The sequence below is a fragment of the Pseudochaenichthys georgianus genome, unplaced genomic scaffold (assembly GCF_902827115.2).
Source record: "Pseudochaenichthys georgianus unplaced genomic scaffold, fPseGeo1.2 scaffold_536_arrow_ctg1, whole genome shotgun sequence".
NCBI classification, from domain to species: Eukaryota; Metazoa; Chordata; class Actinopteri; order Perciformes; family Channichthyidae; genus Pseudochaenichthys; species Pseudochaenichthys georgianus.
The window spans coordinates 98,168-123,067 of NW_027263097.1; the positions used below are offsets into that span (position 1 = coordinate 98,168).

The following is a 24,900-nucleotide window of genomic DNA, read 5'->3' on the forward strand; positions in this document are numbered from 1 at the left end:
CAGAGCCAATGCCACATGTGTTTCTCAGTGAAGGAGCACGTGTGTTTGACATGATTTCCTCTATGTTTTCCTGTCAGATTGTTCAGCACCAACAGCCCTCCGCAGACTCGGCGGAATGGGCGCAGCTCTCACTCTGGATGCGATTGGTTTCGGCGCGCCTGCAGTGCAGCAGTGCTGCCGCCGACACAACACCATTGGCTGGCTTGTATCCGGGCAAGACGCTGAGCTGCCGGATCCTCCGGTGCTAAATACCCGGAGAGCCCGAACACAGCATGGCAATCTGCATCAGGCTCATTGAAAGGTTAGAGAGGTGGGAGGATTATCGAACAGTTCAGGTGCGGCGGCGATCATGAACTGAGAACAGCCCAAAATGTATTTCTATGGCAACCGTCCCTGCCACTTTAAGGGTCCACCGCATATAAAAATGACAAGCAGCTGATGGAAAGGTGATACGGACTTCAGTTAGGGTCTCATGTCAGACAGAGCATGCAGTTCGTTTACACCGGGGGTTGTTTTTTTTAATCCCCCTAGCCAAATAGAAACATAGATTTCAGATGTAGCCTATTCTTTCCCGTAAGCACAGACAATAGCCTATATAACAAACATGAAGAATGAACACATAATGCGCACCTGTTCTGCACGCGCACTGATCTGTTTCGTCTTTTTCGTCACTAATAAACGTAAAACAGTGATATCTGGAAAACACACAGCACCTGCGTCTTTACTCTCATTGAATCCTGGACAAAGTCAATGTTGGATGAATTGCGGGTTACTCATTTGTGTGAAAGTGATTAAACTGATCCCGGCAGTGAAACGTGAGTTTACAGATGCTGACGGAAAGGCAGGCTTTTACAACAAGTTATGACAATAAAGGCCTACACAGTTAATGGTGGATTTGTATGAATACATACAATTTGGTGCTTGTGCTACACAGATCCTTGGATTTATTTATTTAAAAAATGAATTCATTCTTGGAGGAGTTAAGTTCACTATAAGAATAGGCCTACTTGGCATACATGTAAGCGTGAGTAGGCCTGAAGGCTGTTCTGGGATCCGTTCCTGGCAGTTTAAAACGACTGCATTGCATAATTAAAAACATGATGTTGAAAGTATCGTGTTTGTTGCAAATGTTGTATTCAAGCCCCCGCCCCTATTAAACTGTTGTGACTTGATTTAGATGTGTTTCCATAATGCGCGTGCACTTTTATTTCCTTACGGCTGTGCAGGCCTACTGAAGAAGTCTCTGTGTAAATACATGTTAGGAGCACAGTTCACATTTTGTCCCTTTCAAAAAAGCCCGCCCTCTCTAAGATCCATTGACTATATGGGTGAGTTTAAATGACCAGCACACCAACTGTAAGGGTCTGTCAGAGAGCATGTTAGGCCTCATTTAACGGCCATGCACACAGTGAGAGAGAGCTGGCAGATAAGAGGAAGAAGGAAGAGGGTGGATCCCCGACAGGAAGTGTTATTACACCATTTTATACACTTCTTGTTTTATTTATGGGTAAACCTGATCAACTTGTTCGGATTTTGGCAGTTGTTTTGCCTAAATAAGAGCAAACAGACCTGTTTTGTGATACTTAGAATAAATAATGTCGTCGAAAATCCTGCGGGGTAATTTACCGCCGGTTAAACATTGTTGCAGTTACTGTTTCGCTGCAGCTGCGAGGCGTTTTAGACACACGACCGGAGACGACAGGAAAGAGGTGGATGCAGCAGAGAAAGGACAGCCATTTTCTCTCTCGCTGTTCACATCCACGCGCACTGAGAGCAGGTTTATTGGCGGGCTCTGCAGGAAATGGTCGAGAGTTGCTGACTCGACCATTTCATTCGACATTTTATATATTTACAGAATCGGAAAGGCAAATAATAATTATTCCTCCCTTTTAACACACGGGTTTGCGTTCAAATGCTAGTCTTTCGGTAGGTTTGTGCAGCAACAGCACGGGGTTCCTTACATTAATGCGCCTTGATGTTATTGAGAGGAACAGCAACTGTCTTCCTTATTATATGAGCGGCTGACATGTGAAACCGTGCAGGAAAAAGGGAAATCATATCCCACGTTATGTCATTTAAGCTGTAGGTCAAGTAAGGAAATCCGCAGCCCCCTGCTGTGCTGCTCAGCATGTCAGGAGGGTTTATTCAGGTAACATCACGCATGAACAGCTGCCAGGTCACAATTATGAGCTTTACTGAAATCCTCATATAAGTGTTTGTTAAACCATAAAGCGATTCCCAGCTCACAGTGGACACCAATCTGTTAGTGTCTGGTTTAATGAACCGCATTTAAAAACTATTATTATCCTAATCCAATCATCTCAAGATCTTTCACTTTTTCTCAGTTAGAGGATGGAAGAACTATTCATATCCTTTACTGAAGTAAAGCACTCATATCACTTTGAAAATAATCAAGTAGGCCTACAAGTTGAAGTTGGAATAGTTTTTTTAAATACATTGCATATGAATAAAACGAAAAATAGTTCTGTCAATCAACCAATTCATTATTAATATAATCATTTTAAGACTACTTGTAGGCCTATATATTGTTGGGTAGTTTTATGAAAATACAAATCATTTTGTATAAATGTGTTATGTTTTGTGTGCAAATGTCTCTATTATTTATTAAGTGAAATGCAACTTATGATGTCAGTTAAATGTAGTAGGGTATTAAAAAGAGGCATTAAAGAAAGTACTCAAGTACAAGTATCTAAAAAATGTGTACAATACTTAAAATAGTAGTAAACAGTTACATTCAACCCCTGTACACCACACATCTAACTATGTGTACATGTAATGTTCATTTGACCACGCTGCTGTATCAGCTGCATTCATACAACACAATCAAAATTGTTATCCACTTCTAAGTAAAGGTGTCAGCATATCAGCAGTGAAGTGACCTGTCGCACAGTGTGCACACAAGGCAAATACTGGTCGGGGCAGCCCATCTGAAAATAAACTCACTTCAGGCTCTGTAATAATCCTTGCTGCCGCAGCCTGCACTCACACAGCCACAAATAGAGCCATGTACAGATTTAGAATCTTCTGAGGTAAGGATGGCCATTTAGGAGCATTGTAGCAGCCGCCCTTTCTGGTTAAAATCTCAAGTTCTCGGTAGGAGGCCAAGGTCACATGTCAAGGTTTATAACCATGTTCTTAATATAGGACTATGTGCCTAAAACAAGAAACACAAGTCCATCATTGACTTGCAAACAATTTTATTATTGCAAAATGTATCATACGAAGCCTTCATTCTTTTGTCTGCACACAAAACATAAAAAGTGCTTCTGATAATCCTTCTCCCAGAGCTGTTCAACGCACCTCAGATCTCATAGTGCTGGAAGGGATTTTCGAAAATGAAACAAAAGTAGAAGGGGCATGTATGACAGGAGGGCACAGATATGATTGTGACAAGAATGTGTGCTTTTACAAACTTTTAATTAGCGCAATGTAGCAAAAGTTACGTCAAATATGACACCAAGACAGGTCCATTCAGTTCCATACTGTGTCGCCTCAGAACAGGTGAGGGAGGCCGAGAACGGAAACATGACAAAGTGAATCATCGAGCACCCATCGGATGTTGTAATATATTGGAGTACACATGTCAACTAACAGTGTTAACACAGATGTGTGACTGATATGGTTCAAGTGAAGCGACGCCATCTTATTCACTGCACTGCTAAACATGACATAAATAAAGCCTCCGGGCTGGAGGTGACGAGTGCTCGGGGTCAGATCTGCAGGTTCATGACTCAAAGAACCTTTTGAACAGAGATAGAAAAAGAGCGTATATCAAACATTAACCATTTATTATCTCTCATTTCAAAGACATTCTCTTTCAGCTGCAGATCACATTTACCGACAGAAAGGTGCTTGGTTTTTCTGATCTGCTTGTTTAAGCATGCCTACTAGCATAATCTGTCCAACAGCAAGCATCCTTGTTTCAGTCGGTCCACCTGTCACACACACACACACACACACACACACACACACACACACACACACACACACACACACACACACACACACACACACACACACACACACACACACACACACACACACACACACACACACACACACACACACACACACACACACACACACACACACACACACACACACACACACACACACAGTGTAATTTACCATGGTTCAATATAATCTTTCTTTACAAAACTCCATAAAGCCTACGTGTGTTTAGCATTGTCAAAGATGCCGACAGTTTGAGTGAATAATCAAAGTACATCCATAGAAAGGTGAAGAGCATTTACACGGGATAAGAGCCTCTTCAATCAATTTCAGACATTTATTTGACCTAATTTGGCTTTGGACTAGGTCACGTATGTGATAGAAAATCTCCAGCAGTAACAACAGAGAGCTTATAAGAAGAAATATGCAAAAACGCAATAAAGGATATTTTTTCTTTATGGGAACTATACAAAATGAAAAAAACATCAAGGGTCCGTTTGTACATTCAAGCATCCGAGAATACAAATCTATTGAATGTAAATGTCTGCAGGTCCGTTACGCTGCAATGTATTCCTTAAAGGTGACTGTGAGGCAGTTTGTGGTAATGTCTGTGATCACTATATTCCCGAGGAAAGGCTGGAGAGGAAACGTCTCCTCTTTTCTCTTCTCACGGTTACACACAGACAATGGATTGACTTTATCCTCCTCCTCTGTAGTTTTCTGTGTTTCACTTTCTGTCCGTACGTCCGTGTGTGTGTCTGTTTCATCCTGTGTGTGTGTTTCAGATTGTGTTACAGTTTCAGTTTGTGTTTCAGGCTGCGTAGCTTTAGGCCGGGACTTGACGACACTTAAGTCGATAGGTTCCTCCTGGTCTGCGTACCCGCAGTCCTGCAGTCCAGTGGGACTCTGGTGTGTGTTTTGGTTGGTGCTGATGCTTTGGGTGGGTGGAGATGTGGCGCGAGGAGGGCTGATACTCCCGCAGCTCAGAAACCTCTTACTACTCCCATGATCCTCGCTGTCTGGCTCAGAGAGGTGTCGCTTCAGTCCTTGAAATCCACCTTGGTTCCCTCTTTTGTCCGGTGGGGAGGGAACTCCCCTATCCGAAGGCAGCGAGAGCAGATTAGGCTTGCTTGTGCCTTTACAACTCGTCAGTTGTAAAGGCTGATCTTCTGAAAGCTGCCCCTGACCCCTGACCCCGACAGGTTTATCCTGTTCCGTCACAGTTGGCTCCGTTTTGGGGGACTGTTGCTTTTCTTTGAGGCAATGCACTTTAAATCCAGAACTAGGAAAGGTTGTTTTGTCTTTGGGGTTTTTGGCAAATCCGTTCATGAGGCCGAGCTTCCTGACGAGCTTCATCTTCTCGAGGTGGTTCTCCGTGCTGCTGTCAGCTGCTTGCAGTGGCTTTCCAGCAATGTCAGAGCCGCCGTTTTTAATCTTAGCCGCTTTCATTCCGTTCTCCATGTACTTGCTCATGACAATAACAATCCGCCCGTTCTTGTTCTTGTTCTTCACGATCTTTAACTTGCCGTTGCTGCCTCCATTAGACTGCGCTAGTGTAGCATCCTCTTTAGGTTGGACCTTCTCCGGCTCGTTGTGGCCGTTGAGGTCCGCTGGGAGCTTCTTCAGCTCCATGGTGATATCCTTGACTTTTGTCAGACAACCTGAGTCCTTGTCCCGGACCCACTTCTGCTGCAGCACCGGGGGAAGGTTGTACCCTTTGTTCACCAGCTCCGGAGCCTTCACCTCCCTGGGTTTAGCAAAGATGGGCTCGTGGCCCTTGAGGTCCGGCTGGTAGTGGTGGTGCTTCTTGCTGTTGAGCTGGTAGAAGAACTTCTTGCCGTGCGCCGGCGGCTCAGTGTCGCGCTCCCGGCACAGCGGCTGGTACGGGTGGTGCTTCTTGCTGTTCAGCTGGTACTGCTGGCCCTGGGGACGGAGCATCTGCATGGGGCTGGGCTTCAGGCAGCTCTCCTCCTCCAGGGACGCCTCGTGGAGGTCAGCCAGGATGCTGGATCTCCGGGCGAAAGAAGGAACCTGTGGAACCAGAGAGATGTGTGTCAATACAAAAGCACAATAACATGGAAGTATTCACAGCAATGGGCCTACACCAGTGTCCATGTGTCTGTGTCAGGCTCCAACAAAGAGCCCGGTTCCCTGGGGCCCTGAGTGGCACTGTAGACACACTGTTGGAATGTGTGAGGGGTTCTTCTGAGACACACACTTTATTTCAGGGGCCGGGGTCCATGTTCACACAGCCCCCCCCCCCCCCCACCACGTCACAGTGACATTTCATAGTGACTCCCCTGGCTGTGACCTCAGCTCTCAGGAATGTCCCGACTGCTTTGTCATTGACTTTATCCCATGTGTCACCACCAACACCCTCCTGAGAGGAACACAACCCTCCTCTGAGGGGTTCCCGCGGCCCGATGATTAATGCTCCATATGCACAATTTGTGTTAGCACTCCCAACAACTAAGATAGAGGGGCACTTTTTATTTAACTCAACTTTAACTTCTATTTTTATTTGGAAATACTTTGAGGATTTGACTTCATTTACAAGAAAGCAGAGTTAACACAATGATAAACAAAAAGAAAATCCTAGGCAACAAGAAACACAAATAAGAAACTTAATAAAACAAGTACAATGTAAGGCAAATGAATAATGTCATCGTGCTAATCCACCTAGCCTATGAACAGATAGTTGTTCACTGGGTTCTGTGGCGCTGGAAGAGCTTTTAAAGTCTTAGACAATAACCCTGATGAAGTCAGCGGTATTTCAGCTGCACGTCTATCAGAGTAAGCCTGGAGAACAGTTCGAGAGGCCGTGCTCTAAAAATATTGCTTGCAGAATCCAGCATTTCCAGAGCTTGAAGCAGGGTTCTTGGGACTTCAATTAGGACAGTCTCCTATCTCGTGAGTTCCCCACTTTATGTCGGTGTAATATTACACCTTCTAATCGCCCCTTTAAATCTGACTTATAACTGAAATTGTATCTATACAGCTTTGTGATTTTAGAGGGACTTATGCATGAAAATGGAATTTAGGAATACGTGTAACTACAAAGAAGGATTAAATATCATCATTTTCTCACCTGAACCAGGAGGTGCTTGGGTTTGGGTCCTCTCTTGCGATATCCCATCAGCTGCTCATGGCGTTCCCTGTGGGAGAGGAAAGCAGCCAATCAGTGAAACCATCGCCGAGCTGTGTCGCCGTTGCATGGCAACAAAACGTCACAGGTGTCCTCCTCTGGCTCGAATACAAAAACACTGAGCCTGTGTTACAGGTTGGAGTTACACTTCCTGAAGCGAAACGGGTTGACTTTGTTTTGTTGTTAGGTCATAACCTTTTCACAACAATCTTTGTCTTTTATTTCAGATGAATGCAACAGCAGAAAGTCCTGTGTTTCTATTGGTTCTCCTCGAGCATGTGCCGTGTGTATCTGCAGCTGAAGATAGAGGCCAGCCCTGCTCTGACTCCCCTAACTTCTCCTTAGTCTCTCCGAGGCAGTAACTCTATACCGCAGACAGGAGTGATGTCAGTCCCCTCCCCCACCCCCTCCCTCACATCTAATTACAATGACGACTCAGTGTATTTTCATAGCCTGGCATTCAGACGATTCGGCTCCCCGGAGAGAAACACAATTAGTTTCCATAAAATGTCCCCTCTTCTGACAGAGGGGGTAATTGCGAAAACAGACACAGAGTGACATCAGTGTTTGGCTTTAACGTGTGACCTGCACCTGAGAGGTGAGGGGGGGGGGGGGGCGCAGAGTAAAGCCAGGGACAGTTTAGCACACAATAAAGACATTCAATTAGACACTGTTCTTCAGTCACTCAACAGACCATTTAGCAATTAGCCAAGCAGCTAATGTCCATGCTTTGATCTCCTGCACTAATAGAGGACATGAGGAAGTTCCTCTGGCCGGACACTGAGGCGGCGCATACCCCTATGATGATTTATAACAAGACTAAGCTGCTATTTAGTTCCTGCTGCTCACTTCAATCTTCATTTCCTCGTGCCTTTCCACCACATCATGAGCAGATTAGGAAAAGATTGAAAGTCCCCATCCATTTAGAAAACATTATTTCCTGATAGCGGCTTCACTTGGATGCCGGGCCTTCAGTGTGTAGTGTGTGTAGGATGATATGTGAGCAGAGTTTGACATTACAAGGCTGTTTCCACTTTAATCTGCTGAGGGGAGAACGCTTCTCGTGCTCACCTTAAATCTGAGGACAGACGAGCAGTCATACTTTTAGTCAACTAAGATGTAACTAGTGGTTAATTACCACGATTCTTTTAGGAGAAACTCAGTTTGCCAGATCCATGGATTAAATTAACTAATTTATGAGACGACAAAATCGTAGGTTTTCAAACTATCCCTTTTACAGTAAGGACATCACATATGGCTAAGAAGCTCATTATGCTACCGACACAAGTGTGATGTAGAAACTGGAAACCTCCAGCACCCCCTGAGAATGGACACAGTGTCGTAGGGAGGGACACATACTGTCTCATAGTCACTTTTGAAAATAACAACATATAGTTACTGGATTGTTTCAATGAGGGAGAAGAAGTTGTTTCCAATTAAGCAAAATTGACTTAACTAAGGAAAACATCAGACATACATTATTATTAAAATGTAGTTTTTTATGTCTCTGTAAAAATGTAGAGTCTAAAGGCATAATGTTGTTCGTAAAATAGCCGGTTAGTTTTGGTGAGTTCATCATACTGCATACTTGGTATGAATTGCCTTATTGGGTAATGTTACGGGTTACCATGTCCTGTGGAAGATGACACAGGTGCATCTGGTGAGGGGGTGGTGGGACACGATAACCTGATGCTGCTGACACGCAGTGACTATCAGGTGACAGAAAGTCACTCTGGTAACCCTGACCGGGGCTTTACCCTAGCCTGACCCCCTGGTGACACCAGTGTTAAATCCTAATCCAAGCCCCCAGCCGCTGCATTTCTGCACACTGACTGACACTTATGAAGCTAAAGGGCTGCAACCTACAACTGCTTTTATGTACCTTTTTGGATTATCCATGAATTGTTTGGTCTATAAAATGGCAGACCATATGAATATAATGTCAATCCCATTTCTCAAAATTCAAGGTGATTTCTTTAAATTGCTGTTTTTTCCAATCTAAAGCCATAAGACTTCACTGACACATCTAAAAGAGAATCACTTACGTTCTCAATATTTGAAGCTGAAAGGAGCATTTTCTGAAATGTTGGTGCAAAAGTGACTTTAACCAATTATCAACATTGTTTGTGATTTTGTTGTCTACCTAATCGTTGCAGCTCTACTAAAGCGAGTTATTATCAACATTATGCAGATGGAGTAACTAGGAAGCAACGTTTGAGATAACAAAGTCACACGAGGAACACATATTTGATCTGTTGGGTGCAGAACTGGAAATGTAAGGGTGTGCCTTTAACCCGGTTTGTGATGATGACATCATGAGCCTCCTGTGAGGGTGCTTCTCTGACTCGAAGTACCTGTCTTGGAAAGCATCAAGCAGCCTTGGGTCCAGGATGTTTTCTTCTGGTTCCCACGTGTTGTATCTATTCAGAGAGCAGACAATTAGGACACGCTGGCCTGTCACACAGTGGCACACAAAAACAGATCTTTGGCCGAAGATAGAAGATCACTTAACGACCTTTGACTCATAAATCCTCAGTTCATATTTGTAGGCATGTACATGCGTAAACAACACTCTGAGACACGTGCACTCCCTGTGGATGAACGTGTAATACATCGTAAGTAACTTTTACGCGCGGCTGTAGGGAGGGGGGACAACGGCCCAGCCCCCACTCAACTGTAAATATGTGGGAATTTCTTAAACATAGGGTTCAATTACAGACATGTCTTCCTTTAATTGGCACACTGGGGATTGAATACATTGTAAAGACACATCCATCATCAGAGCCAACACATCCAGCGCCCAAAGCAAGAACGCGCAGCCGTCCATATGCGCGCCCACGGATGCAATAACACTTGTGTTGTAAATGTTGTGTTATCATTGGGAGTATTGTAATGGTTATAGAAACGACTTACTTTGGAGACCATCCTCGCCACTTGACCAGGTACTCAAATCTCCCCTGTGAATGGAGAGAAACGCAACGTTACTTTACGCAGCAAAATGCACTCTGCACAGCAACGTCTCCTTCAAAAAGCTAATGAAAAAATATATAGTCCGTATATAGATGAAAGAAAAGCAAAACTAATTATCCTCCTTTTCATGTGCATGTGTGCAAATATGTCCTTCAGCTCTCGTGACAAACCTTTCTGCTGCGCTTCTTCTCGATGCTCTCCACCGCAAAGACGTGCTCTCCAGCGGCGGGTAGCTCCATTTTCCGACACAAGAGAAGCTCCCGTGTATTCCCTCTGCTATCCGACACCTTATCCTCGCTTTCGGGCCGTTTTTCCGTGCTGCTCCTCTGATGTGAAACACAAGAACCCCCCGCCTCCTCCTTATTTTCACTGCGCCTCTTCCCTCGCTTTCCCCTCGGAGAGACTCGTTTTGCAGGAGGCGACTTGAAGCTGCAGCGAGAAAACACCTCATGCATGCAAATAGCCGTTGGTGTGACGTCAAACAAGGGGGCGGTAATAGGGGCGGGGTTAGTTGCCGTGCCGCTTTCAGGGGCTGTTGGGGAAAGTGTAATTACGATTTTGGTTGCATTTTGAACAATATGTACAATTGTAGAATTACTGATTTTCTATAAAAACACTAAGGTGAGGGCTATGGAAACCATGGAAACAACTGGATTTAACCTACCAGACTGAATTGCAGATCATTTCAGCTTAGTAGACTAAGACATGGTCCCATTCTATGTAGGCTAGCCTATATTAACTCCTTATTTGGCTGTTAGTCAGAATCTGCATGATTGAGACATTCATGTTGATCTGAAGCTTAACAGGGCATAGGCCTACATTAAAGTACTCTGCATATGGTGTCGTAGCCTAGCACTTGTCTAGCAAAAATAACACAAGAAAAACAAATAGTTACAGGCAATATTTCCTCTATCACAGGTTTTAGACTTGTAACATGAAATAATTTAAAGATTTTTGCAACGGCTGATTTAACCTGGGGTTCCCTCTTCGCCTGAGAAATTGTGTGAATGTGTGAAGGGAATAAAAGGTGTGTATGTATAAACATATACTTCTTGGCACAGGAATCCGCACACAGGTATTAATCTTACATATTGTATTTCCAATGTTCAACCAAGGCAAACAGATATGCCAAAAATGAACTTGATTCTCGTAAGTACGAGCTGAGATGAGATCGTGAACGCCACATGTCTGCCTTGTGAGGCTGGATGTAAATCGAGGTCTAGCTCCAAGAGCGAGCTCTGAAAGAAAACAGTCTCCATGTGCTGCCCCTCTCAATGTACAGCTTGTTAAGGCCTTCTGCTTTTTATATTTATATTCTCTGCCCAGTATGGGCTCGTTTGGGATAGGTAGGTTACAACCTGCTGTGAGCCTTCTATAGCTAAGCATGTAGGCCTATTTATGAGCCGGGCCCATGATAGAGTTGGGTTCGTTTGATAGTGAGAAAATCAATACCACTAACGAGTTATTCCGCATGGAAACACAGAATAGGCCACACCAAAGTCAAGGCCACAGCATACACAGCGCCGCCATAACAAGGCCTCCTCTATCACGGGATTCCTAGTGTCACAGGAAAACACGCATTCCCATCAGAAGCTGCTGTAGTGTGGGACTGCCCCCCCTGTCAGAGATAATGCACCGTGAATCATTGCAAGTGTAAAGTCAAATTGCGGGCCGCTGTGATGTGCATTACAATGAATATAGCTCTGAGTCAAGGTCACACAAAGAGAGGACATTTCAGAGGGCCCCGTGTCGCGGGGATTTTCTGGGGGATGTTAGCGAAGTTAAACGAGAGCCCCTGGTTGTGTGGCAGGCAGTCGATGTAGGTCAGCATCCCCTGCCCGCCGGCTCTCACTCCAGCGGGTTAATGTGAGCGCGGAGCCCCGAGCGGACGTGAACCAGCCGTCTCTCTGTTAGTGGCACGGAGAGGGGCAGCCATGACTCACGGTGTGAAGCAGTTTAGGCCTGGCGGTGAAGGGAAACACAGACCTCTGGAAATAAGGCTCCACATCAAGGGGCAGAGTAGGGTTATACCTAAATGAAGATTAAAAAGTGAAGGTATAGCTCGATAAAGACAGGGTTACAGCCATCTCATAGCCATTCCAGTTTATTACGGCTATTGGCTGATATATTTATGTATTTATATCTATTCATGATAGGCCTACTTATATCTAGGCCTACTGCAAGGATTCAGTTTCGATGCATTGGTTTAAAAAACAAAACATTTAAATCCCTCCTTACATTGTTTCATAGGCTTGGAGCTAATACAATTCAGCAGTGAAAGGGTTAAGGAGCAGAGTTCCCGCAGGCTCCGCGCTCGGCCTATTGCAGAAAGGCACGACGGTCTTTCCTTATAAGGCAATGAGTGCTAACCGGCGATGAAATATCGCATTAATAAACGAGCTTAACACATTCTCGCTCCAATGTTTGCTTTAAGTAGACTCTGTTAAGCACAGCGACTGTCAAAACCTCCATTCTTCTTCTTCGCTGGTTCCGCTATGCGGCACTGCGAGGCTCGCGCGAAGCAGCTTCGTCGCGCGCACGAGGGCACGAGTCTGCTAATTTAGCGTCATTATTACTAAATTAAAGACGAGCCAAGGAAACACAGTGTTCAATTAGAGCCGAGGAGGTTTGTGAAAGGCATAACTCTCTAAAAACGGAAAGAGCTTTGATGAGACAGCCCTCCACCTGTCTGCCCCTCCACCCGCCCAGCATGACAGTGTCACTAACATATTGATCAGAGCCTCATCAGAATATAAGCAGTGGAACATGATGCTAAAGGTTGATACACACAGCGCTAATTTTGTCTAAATGTAAGAGGTTCAATTCTAATAAGGAGATGATCGAAAATCAGCACAGAAACACGGCTCCGCCGGTTTTCATGCAGTTATTTAATGATATTTAGATGCACCATAAGTCATCATTTATAGAAATTATTTTAAAAAAGGAAGCAAGCAGAATCGTGACGCAAGAGGCGAAAAATCATGGTGACTTTTGAGTAAAACTTTTGGTTAAAACCGCACACCTCATGATGTCCTTAGGTCGTTCAATACAAATAGAAGCTTAGATGTGCTGCCTATTTCTCAGAATAAATATGACTATCCCTGTGTGACGAGGTTTTCTAATCTATGGAGATCAACATTATATTTCACAAACAGCTCCATATGCAGGACTGATTTAACCAATGCAAAGTTATTGCTTAACATGATCAGTTCCCTTCAATCAAAACACAGGACAGAAAAAGCACCGCAGAACATTTGACTGTAACCACTTTTACATTAGATTATATATCCTGGCATGAAAGTTGTATTACACATTTAGGTAAGGATGTACACAAAATAATCAATATGTTTATCATTATTTAGTTAATTACTGTTTCTCCTAATAGCTCTTTGGGGATTTTTGCGGAGTCATTGGTTAGTTTTGAATGTGATCTTTACTCCAGCTGCACCTTTTACAAGTGAGATAAGACAGTGCCTTCCCCTCTGACTCATCGGAAGCATGCTTGTTAGTCTTCATGTCATTAAGAGAGAGGCGTAAAAGGAAAATGTGATCATTTCAAAAAAGGAGAAATTAGTTTACTCTAGCTAAATTAATAATTGTAATTTTCTTTACATTAAATATAGCCTATATTAGAGGATGATTCAGTACCTCACATACAGTCTGAGGAACTGGAACTCAAGCGTGTCAGTGAAGGGTTATTAAAGTGGGGTTTTGCACACAGGGAAAGGGCAGCAGGGGAAGTGAGAACTGATGTTTACGGACAACTAGACTTAGATCCACCCTGATGACGCCAAGACTCTAAGTGAGGGCATCTGATTGATGACATTTCCACGTAGGAAAATATGACGCTCAGTCTGCGTCACAGCGCAGGACTACAGATCAGATGATAGCAGAGGAAAAACAGGAGGATGGAAGGGACAAGTGTTAAGAAACGAGATTCATTGCAGCACATATTTTCTCATAAGAAGGGAATTATAGATTTATAGTTCCAAATCGTTTTGTTTTCCAGCTCAGCAGACAGAACTTAGAAGGAGACTCACTCACATACTTCTGTGTATTATGATTCACAAAGAACTGAAATTACTGACATAATCCTAAATGTTAGGATGACTAACAAAATAAAGGATAATCAACATTACAAGCATCCAGTCGTCCACCTTTACAGAGTTAACCATCAGCTGAAAGACAGTGACTTGCCATGCTTGCTCTAATACCTTTACAACACTCAAAATGCCTGCTGTTTCACTTCGGAACAGAACCTGTAAATGACCGTTTGAATACATTGAGTAAAATGGGTGTATCACGTTAAGTATTTAAACAGTGCAAAGGTTGCAGCTGCCATTTCACTGTTCATTTGACTTCCTGCGGGGACTTCAGCTTTATTCCACAATGACAGATGAAGTGAGTCATCGAGGGTCGAATGCTCCTTTAACAGCAGCCTGCACTCCTGGGGAGTTCATCGGTGCTGCGGAGAAATGATGTTAAAGTCAAGTCACACACTTTGCAATCATGCTTTTTGACAGAGCACCCATCAATAAAGAGACTTACCATTCGATGTGAAACGTAAGCTTGTGAAATAATGAATGGCAAAAGAACTTATGTGACTGAAATGAAACAAGTCTGCACGCCAGGAGAAAATGAATTGCTTCAAAGTAGACACATGGGGTGTTGAAACGGACATGATGTATTTCAAGCAGCAGCGGCATGCTAAATGAACGCACCCCGCTAACATCTCACTTCTCCAGGGGTTTTATCTTCGTGGAAATGTTTTCTCTGGAGCTGCCTCGAAAGAACCTGATTTCCCATCGCGTGACAACATGTTGAGGATCTTTGGGATCCATGAAGTCACACTCATTCTCCTTTGAGAACAAGTCAGACGGCTTTTCAGACTCACACAATAAATCAGCAATCCTGATATGAAAGTTATTTTGATCTGGAGTGACGTGGAAGTGAAACGGTGCACGTGACTCATCGGTGAAATGAGACTCATGGGGGGTCCTCCTGCTCACGTCACGAGCTGCTTGCGTCTCCTGCACATCGGAGGAAGATATTCCCAGGCATCACAGTGCCTCAGACTCCAATGGAGACGTGTCGTTGATGATGTGTGTGTGTGGGCCAGCGTCAGAGGCAGGTAGCTGTCATGACTGTCGGAGCAGTGTTCTTGGTGACTCATAGCAGAAAGGTACATAAAGGATCCTGCGTTGACAGTGACGTAGGTTCCACCTCCCTCAGACATTTTGTGCGCACACACACACACACACACACACACACACACACACACACACACACACACACACACACACACACACACACACACACACAATTGAAAGTATTCATTATATCTGTGAATTCTCTAAATATTTCAGGTCCATTGGCCACCCTGACTTGATGAAAAGTATATCAAATATTCAGAAATATGTGGACAGATATAATATGAACACTGTAGATATATGATGGGGTTGGCCGCTGGTGCTTTAATCAAATATTTACACGATCAGTTATCTGGATATAATGTGGGTAGGGACAATAATACACAACGGAAAAATACATCAAGGAAATGGAATGCAGCCTTTTAAACTAGGAGAAGACAACACACATGCCACCTTATGATTTAAAACCTAACTTGATAAAGTCTTACTTGAACCATAAACTGATCTGGCCTGGTAGTATGTCGTCAAATGACTTGTGGGAGATGCAGTTCTTTGCAGCAGCAGCCGCTTCTGACCGCCTGGTTCTTTGTCTGCTGCACCTCGATGCCAATGGTGCCCAATGGTTGTCATCGTGTGTCTGGCAGGGAGCGGTGTAGGCGACATGTGTGTGTTGGTGGGGAGGCTGGAGGAGGCGCAGAGACAACAGCTGAGCAGCTTTGGATGGGACACATGGCTTCATGTGATGGTCAGGTCAACAGGTCAAGAGGGGAGCCGCCGTGTGCATGGACCATGCAGAGACGCGCGTGTGCGTAGGGAATGCGTTTCACTGGCAGACATCCTGGGGAAATAAAGGCACACGAGGAAGTCACGTGGAGCGGTGCCAAGCAAAGCAGAGCCGTAACACGTCATAACCAGACGGCAAATTGATTTAAAGCCCAACAGCCTCAAACGACGAGAGTCAGGCTGGAGGAGCGCCTATAAAAAACTCAAGAGAAGTCTCTGACACTAACACACTCTCCTACGTCCTGGCCCTCTCCCATCATCGTAAAAAACCCTGTGACATTTACAGGTGCTTTAAGATCAACATTCATATCAATATGTACTTCAAATTATACAACAGTGTGGAGGCATTGGGGGAGCAGGGGAGCGGCTTTTTCCCAGTGCGGATTTTCAGCATTTCTTCCAATCCGAGTGAGATCATTTTTTTACAATTTGTTAAACAGAGAATAATATATTATATAAACATACAGGGTCGTAAACTGTTTAAATGTATGTTGTTAAAACTATAGGCACACAAATATGTAGAAATGAAACAAAATAACATTTAATTCTGTTGAGCAGTCAATCAATCAGTTTCTTTCTCCCAACACGCGTCTGTCTCAGACGGCTTTGCGGATACACGGACATTGAAAGGCAAAAGATAAATAAAAGATGGATTGTCAGAAATGTAAATAAAGAATACGAAAGTGGCACCAAATCAAAGTTTATGCTTTTTTTATAGCCCAATTTCACAACGTTTACATTTTTCCTCAAGGGACTTTTAAGTTTGTACAAAATATGAATACGACACCCTCTGTCCTGAGACCCTCACACCGGACAGGGGACACTTCCAAAGGAGCCCCCCAGGTCATGTGGGAGGAAGGAAAGAAACGTCGGGGAGAGCAACAGAGGAGGAGTTTTCTGTTACTGACACTTGTGATCAGACATAATGTGGATTCCTCATTTGTTACTATAGAAGCGTATCATTGAGGACTTCGTCATTGAAATATTGATGCTGAAAGATCTTCACCTTTCAGCAAAATCTTCACTCTCACGAGCACAGAGGTGTTTTGAGCCATATATATCGTTTTTAGCCATATAAATATATATATATATAAGCTGTTATAAAGGCTTGGTTTGCCTGAAATGAGAGATGGTTTTCACCAGTTTTTTTACTAATAGATTTAGATATGACAAGAAGGTAATCCCATTTACTTTAACCCTCCTATTGCCTTAGTCCCCCCCCCCCCCCCCCTCCCTTACTTTTGGTGTTCACGGTCCTGTTTTAACTGCCATTACATTAACACAAAAACCATTAATCATCACCAAATGTCATTTAACACCCTTTCAAACTGTACATATTGTATCAGACTACTGGTATACTTGAAAAACTGCAGTAATATACAAAGAACAGACACTGAACATGTACTGTGTGTGCCAGGTGTGATCCATGTGGGGGGATGGGCACATAAGAGCGGGAAATGTGTCAAATTGTTCTGTGTGTGTGTGTGTGTGTGTGTGTGAGAGTGTGTGTGTGTGTGTGTGTGTGTGTGTGTGTGTGTGTGTGTGTGTGTGTGTGTGTGTGTTTTATCTGATCCGGATGGTTCCTAATTCCTTTTCTTTATGGCGGTCATCTTTGAGCGGGAACACCATGGGTGTTACCAAGTTGACTAAATCATCCAGAATGCAATGCAAGTGGTGATCAGCCGTTGTATATGTTCAAATGTCTACTGTGAAGGATATCATGAAGCCTTAATGCAAACAAGTTATGATTGATGAAAGTAGTAAATCGGTCAGATTGACCCGAAGACAACAGGAGGGTTAACGGGTCCATCCACTCGCATACAGTTGTGCGACAATGCAAATTGACAGTTTGCTTCTGGGCACTTTAAATGTCCTTCCACATTGATTTGAAACTCCTCACACAACACTGTCAAATATCCTTGATCTCCAAACCAGATGAACCTGGAGGCTAGAGGCCAAACATGTATTGTTCTGCCCCCCCCCCCCCCGTGCAATGTGTATGCACCCTGTTGCATCAAAGTTCCCTTAAGGTCTAGTGCAACAAGTACTTATATGTTGTTGGTTTGATGTCACACAATGTCATACCGTGTTAATCCCCATTAGAGTACCATTTAAACGTCTCTTGGACAGGGCTCGGCCTGGGCTGAGTTGATACTGCACTCAATGGGGGTAAATCCAACAAAAGCAATTGCCATGAGTTCCTGCTTCTGTGTCCCTGATCAATGGGGGTCATCCTCTCCCTCTAATGCTCCTTCAGAGGCCATCACTTCATATCTCCCCAGCACCTCACGCCTTCCTCAGCAGACAGAGGATGAGTTTATTGGCTGAGGCCTTTGCCCCTTCACTGACGTGTGACCCCACATGTTCTATGGGGTGTCACACACCTCAGTGACCGTGCACAGTCCTGAGGACGAACCAGGACACTTCTTCACCAAGTCTTTTGACTCGTATCTTACGGTGCTCTGATTGTTTGGCCACTGGTCAGTATTGAGCGAAGTTCACTTTGAATAGTCGAGCAGTATAGTTTTTCTCTGTGCGCTTTCTTTAACACACAACTCCACTGAACTATTTCAGCGGAGTTGTGTCCTTAAGAGGAAGAGAGAGTAGGATGTTGCCCTCCAATAAATACACAGTCGGCAATTGATGATACTTTCTCATATCTTAGCATTAATACTTAATATATTTAAATACATAAATAATGGTACACTATGAATAGAAGCAGTGTCCTGATTGGAGCCCCCTGACTTGTTTCTGTCACTGCTAGCATTTTGATAAATACAGACCCCCGTCTTCTGAGGCTCAGAGGAGACACGGATTTCTCTGCCTCTTTAGAGTTCATGTGGATATAAAAGGTTCGGGTGTTTATGTGCAGTAAGGTATCCCACATATAAAACATTCTGAACATGTTCCTATTGTAGATCTTCTGTAACACAATGTGTGACAAGATGTGCTAACATCTCCGATTCCAGGCATTGTTTAAAAAGACCACTGTGTGTGTGTGTGTGTGTGTGTGTGTGTGTGTGTGTGTGTGTGTGTGTGTGTGTGTGTGTGTGTGTGTGTGTGTGTGTGTGTGTGTGTGTGTGGATTTGACAGATAGCTTGCCTGAGAGGAACCTTGAAGCCGGCCACATGAGAGGATGCTGATGTAGCAGCGCCCCCCCCCCGGCAGGCAGCCTCCTCTCCCCTGGTGGAGCGGGTGCAGAGACAGCTGGAGGCCAGAGCTGCTGCGATGATGAGACTCCGGCCCGGAGATAACGGCAGGAAGCGCGCGCGCGCGGGGGGGGCTCTCTCCCTCGGCCCTCCAGACATAGCACTGAATCCATCCAAGGTGACAGCGAGGGGGGGCCTTGAGCAGAGCGCCGGGTGGGAGGGAGTGAGGGAGCTGGAACCTGAAGGGTGAGAAAAAGAGGGAGTGAGATATTCTCACTTATTGGCTTGTGTTTATTGTGTGTGATCATGTGGCATAAGTGTTAAGAGCGGCCTGCAGCCATGCTGGCAGTGCACTGCGGGGGGGGATTAGGGCTGGGCCATCCATCCCACCGTGGTGATGGTGCTGCTGGTGGTAGAGGGAGAGGAAGGGGCCGGGTTGGAAGACATGACGGGAAGAGGGGGGGGATTACTCGCCAGCGCTGATTAGCTGGCAGCTTAGCGGCCCGCTGTGTTTCCATCTCACCGTCAGCACGTGACCCGGGGCTGAAACGCTATTTCTGATTATTTGTGGAGAGGAAGAGAAAGTGAAGTAGGGCTGGTGGCTGCCGCATGAATATTCAATTCAGGCAATTACAAGATGTCCTACTTGGAGAGGGATAAGTGGTGTGACATTTGCCTGCCAGGAATGTAGTCATTTTTGTGTCATTTTATATCAGATATCCTCAGGGACTGGTTTGTGACGATACATTATTTACTCTTGTTTTGCATTGGTGTACATTTGATTATTTACAACCATTTCTGTTGGTAGTCTTTGTTGGATTGTTATATTAATTAAAGTCGGCACATCCCGGCTGTGCAAGTGAAACCGTTTTGACACGGAGGCGTCTCTAGTGTCCTGTAACACTCAAACAACTAAATATGCATATTATTTATTATCTTGGTGTGAGCACAAACCTTTTCCCAACGCACACATTATTATTTTGAACCAATTCCAGTTTACATTGAGCAGGAGAGGACGTATCCCTATCTACTTCTCTGTCCTTTTCTTTGGGACTCGAGCCACTCGGCCACGCTGCGCATGGAGCCGCGCTCTCCGCTCAGAGATGGATGTGGCTGTGTCGCGGCGGTGACTGAGTGTCGTGCTTAGGAGGATGAATGGCAGCGGCGGCTCGGCGTTTTCTGGCTCATTGCTTCGAAATGACTCTCCCAGTGTCATTGTCAGCGAGCGCTGGGAGAGGGAGGATCTTTATCTTTTTATTTCCAGCTCCCTCTCCCTCTCTCCCAGTAGTGAGGCGGCTCTGCGTCTCTCTCTCCCCCTCGCTCTCTTCCAGGCTTCCTTTCTCTCTCCGCTCTCAGGGAGCTCCCACGTCACTGCCTCCCTGGAGCTGCCGGAGTGGGGGATGGGAGAGAGGGAGGAAGGGAAGGGAGGGTGAACAGATAGTCTGCCAGGCTTGTGGGGAGGCGGTGGAATTCTGCAGGTTGCCACGGTGAGCGAGTCGATGGCATTGAGTCACTTAGCTGCCTGCATGCACAACCCTCTCTCTGCCCTTCACCTGCTACAGAGGAGGCAGACAGTGTGTGTGTGTGTGTGTGTGTGTGTGTGTGTGTGTGTGTGTGTGTGTGTGTGTGTGTGTGTGTGTTATCTGTGAGGTTTACAAGGCCCCTCCTTCCTTAGTTACTGTTGCTATGCCTTTCAAGCTTTCCTTTCTGATAGCATTACAATATCATAACAGTGTTACAGCTGGAAATGAATAGTCACTTTTGGAAGAACAGGTTTCAGACGGAGGACATTTGTAGTCAGCGGCAGATGAACAAAAAAACTGTCAATGTCAGATTTGATCAGCTAGCTCGGTTATTATTTTGAAATGCAACGTAAGAATAAACAAAAGCAACACAAACATTACATTCATCTTCCGTTGTTCGCAGGGTCTTTTTAAGCTGCTGGGTCTGTAGAAGCATTCTATATATTTGCTAATTTTCGTACATTTTAGAACCTCAACATATAGATGACCGGTCTGTGCCGAGCACCGGACAGAAAACATACACAAATGGCCAATTAGACGGAGCTACTTACAGGGCAAATCCCCAACCAGTGGAATCACCTCAACACTGATTGTAGAACTTTCAAACAATATGTCTTACCTTCCCAAAAGTAAAGCTTTTAAAGTTATGGAATTAGAAATGAGTCTATCATAGATGTTTTGGTTGAATGTACATGACCCTCAACTCCAATGCCGTGAACGTGTCCTTTTTATTATCTGCAACCAGCAGGCGACAGTTCTGTCTGTCAGACGGTCCACAGTAAGGTTCCCACCCTCTGGCGGCCACAGCCATCTCAAGTGACCGTGAGGTCGCGTGTGGGTGCACGAACGCGTGGACGAATGTTTGCAGCTATGCAAATGTGCACTCATATTAAACCTGTAGTGCGGAACACTTCATTTTGAGCTTTTGCTTTTTGATTTGGAACTCAACAAATATGAACCAACCTCCAGTTCTCTATGCATACTAAATATGTCTTTATCACAGCCTCCAGCTCACCGCTTCCTGCGCTGAGACTCCAAAGCTTGACGGACGGGCAGTGCCTGGTTACTGCGCTATGATTGGACAACTGCTGTTCATGGGAGGAGTTAAGTGAACCGTGAATTACTGAAGCACCCATGAACTTATTTGTAGAAAACCCGACAGACACACAGAAAACACACACCGGTCAAGGTCTACTGTCCGCCCAGCGGCAGCAGGCAGGCTGCAGTAAGTCAGATTAATGCTCAGTGGAATCTTCACGTCCATGTGTCATGAGGACGACCCGCCCCTTATATTACTGGAGTTGTTCCTCTCTCACTTTATGTGTGTGTGTGTGTGTGTGTGTGTGTGTGTGTGTGTTAATGTGTAACTATTTATTGTTTGAGAATCAGAGAGAGAGAGTCGGCCTACTGGTCTAATGTCATGCAAATGAGGAGCTGCGGGCCGGTGCTGAGGGAACAAGGCCGTTGATTGGAGCCTCTGTCTGCACTGTGCTGTGTGCACTCAATGATGTCCTGTGGGGGAGCACATTTGCTTATTGTGATTGAATTATTATTTATTTTGTCAGGGTTCTACACTTCATGGTGTGGAGAGACCAGGAGGAAGGGAGGGAGTGAGCATGGAAAGGACTCAAGGTCTCTGAATGAAAATGGCTGCCACTCAGGGAGAGATTGGAGAGAGGGTTCTTTTCTTCTGTACAGTTCACATGTTTCCTATGAATAATACATTTGAAATAACAAAACAGATATTTTCTATATTTGTCTTATTTATAAATAAATCCTATAAGAACATTAATAATGAATAGATCCTCCTGTCTTACCGTGTTGTCAAAGCAGGGTATCCCGTACACTGGTCACAACATGATTAAAACACAATGTGGGCCACTCTGTTGAAGTAGAAGGACTGACTGGTTCAACCCGACAAAGTACAGTGCCAAGCTGATTTAAGGGATACAACTAAAACAAAAGAACGATATATTTGTGACTTATTTGTCACTATGTTGTCTTCAGTTTAAATACACAGGTTTTGCTCCTGGGATTTGTTAACAATGAGGGAAATGTAATATTGGATCCTTTAGAATATGGTTCTTTTTCATGCTAATCAATCAAACATCTTGGGCTGCCGTATAGCTTATCTGGTAGTTAAAGACCGGGTGGAATGGAAACGGCCTCTCTGATAAAAGCACGGGTGAACCCAAAAGATCATCTTAAAAACTAAAAACATCTTAATTTTTTTTATTATACTGATTAAAAAGACATGTGAGTATTATGGAGCGACAGCATCACCGCATTGCTCTAACCAACAGTGATTCCAACACATTGATTGAGACAATGGGGGGGCTCTGAATGGATGCTTCAAAGAGGAAAGAAAGGACAAAGCAGTCCAGTATGAGTATCCTCCCTCAGTGCCCTTTCAGGGCTGCTGGTATTAATCAGCGCTGCCCTCACGCTCCATCCTCCACCACTGGGTTCAACTTGACCTTCTCCTTCCCCTGGCCGATCCACTCAGAACCCAGGAGCCTTTTGATATGTGGGAACATTTTCTGGGACCAGACATCTCGCACCCTTGGTTACACACTGGAGGAGAGAGGATGGGGCGAGAGGGGAGACAATGGTGTTGGGGGTGAAGGGGTGGGTGAGACATAAAGTGTGAGAGAGAGGAAAATGGAGAGTGAGACGGGAAATAATGGTGAAAAAAAAGTGAGATGGAGAGAGTGAAAACAGTGTGAATTTAAACTGGTCAGTTTGACTCAACAAGTTCAAGAGAAATCCTTCATAATCAATTAAATAAGACATATTGTGTAGAATACATTGTTCCTGAAAAGTGTCCTTCCTCAAGGGCCCCTTTCTTTTGTAATATATCAAACATTCTGCTAAACAGAGAAACACACAGGAGAAGGACGGAGAACCAGAAGCACAGATCACAGAGTGAAATAAAGCATTAGGTCTTTTTAAATACGCATTAGTGCGAGAGAAGGTGAGAACAATTCGATTTGATTCAGTGGGAGATTTTAAAATTACACTAGAATTTCATTGTGAGCAAAAGAGCTGCAGAGAGATGAGCGAGGTGGAGGAGCGGGGTTGAAGCATTAACGGAAAACTAGCAGGAGTGGACCTGAGTGGAATTCGATTTGATTCAGAGGCTGAGGGAGGGGGAAAGAAATCTGAATTATCCCTCAGATCTGTGGAAAGCATTGGATATGGAAGAGGAAAGGAAGGGGGGGGAAGGGGGGCGGTGAGAATGGGAAGGAATTTTGTAAAGGGAGACGGAGAAAAGCTTGTCCTCTTTGGCAGCGCTTCTGTTGAATGAGCCATCCACTCCGTCCGCCCTCACCTCTGCAGCCCTCCTCTGCCCCCTCAGTGTGTTAAAGAGCCCATAAATAACTCACAGTCCCACAAAAGACAACAGGACACTCTCCTGCTGCCGTCTCACTTCAATGCGCTCTCGTCTGTGCGGCTGTGTCGAGTCCGTTAGAGGCTGAAAAACATCATTAACAACCAATAGCTTCCTTTTGATGCGCACTCCGTCCTCCGCCCCCCGCATTGTTGTGTGTTAATCATGTTAAACAACACTGCGTTTGACGACCACACGTTCCCCGTAGGCCCGGAACAGGTGGCCATTAATGGGGGTCAGGCTCATTCAAGGATCAAAAGCTCGTTAAGTGCGACTTTAGTGCGTGTTTGTCGTCGAGGAACATAAAGAACAGCACGGGTGAGGAGAACATGCCAGGAATAGACATCAGAGGTAAGAGCATGAGACCAACGCTGTGTCTCACTCAGATACACTGCCATGTTGTGAACACACTTTGATGCAGTGTTTTCGATGGCATGGTGTTTCACATGACACATGGCTGCTTTGCCCGAACGGGAAGTCACAATTGTCGCTGTTAGCTAGCAAGTTACCAACGAATGTTAGCGGTACCAAATCATTAAAGGCTGCTCAAGTAATCCACTATAATATAATGATGGCTTCTTTTCAAGCACTTCAATCCTGAAATTCTTTTTACTTTTATTTGTATAGTGCTGTGTTCACTGGTGCAACTGCAGTCACAGCTTGTCGTGGAGCTTCTGGTACGTAGCCAACACGGTGATCGCTAAGAGTGAGAATCCAGTGTACTGCCTTGTTCCATACTTCACATCCGGACACACTCATGCACTCAACACATCTAAAGTGTGCTGAGTGTTTCTGTCTGAAGCAGACATAAGTCACA

At 44.7% G+C, this 24,900-nt stretch overlaps 1 protein-coding gene and 1 long non-coding RNA gene across 2 annotated transcripts; both read right to left on the reverse strand.

Annotated features, from left to right (window-relative positions):
* Positions 1-4,062: 4,062 nt before the first annotated feature.
* On the reverse strand, positions 4,063-10,557 carry LOC117443101 (E3 SUMO-protein ligase CBX4-like). The gene is made up of 5 exons (XM_034079044.2): positions 10,258-10,557; positions 10,031-10,074; positions 9,472-9,537; positions 7,061-7,127; positions 4,063-6,003 (listed from the first exon to the last, which is right to left on the reverse strand). Exons 1-5 carry the CDS (start codon positions 10,540-10,542, stop codon positions 4,528-4,530), a joined length of 1,938 nt encoding a protein of 645 aa, XP_033934935.1. The 5' UTR covers positions 10,543-10,557; the 3' UTR covers positions 4,063-4,527.
* Positions 10,558-14,040: 3,483 nt separating this feature from the next.
* Positions 14,041-19,399, reverse strand: LOC117443098 (uncharacterized). Its single transcript, XR_004551618.2, has 3 exons — positions 19,123-19,399; positions 14,636-16,075; positions 14,041-14,552 (listed from the first exon to the last, which is right to left on the reverse strand). It is a non-coding gene; the product is annotated as an uncharacterized lncRNA (long non-coding RNA).
* Positions 19,400-24,900: the final 5,501 nt, after the last annotated feature.

Excerpts from the sequence above, each read along its gene's own strand:
- LOC117443101 (XM_034079044.2), bottom strand. The coding sequence starts at position 10,542 with ATGCATGAGGTGTTTTCTCGCTGCAGCTTCAAGTCGCCTCCTGCAAAA. Across the intron at positions 10,075-10,257 it reads AGAAGAAGCGCAGCAGAAAG|GGGAGATTTGAGTACCTGGT; the intron begins GTTTGTCACGAG and ends CTCCATTCACAG. Across the intron at positions 9,538-10,030 it reads TGGCGAGGATGGTCTCCAAA|ATACAACACGTGGGAACCAG; the intron begins GTAAGTCGTTTC and ends CTCTCTGAATAG.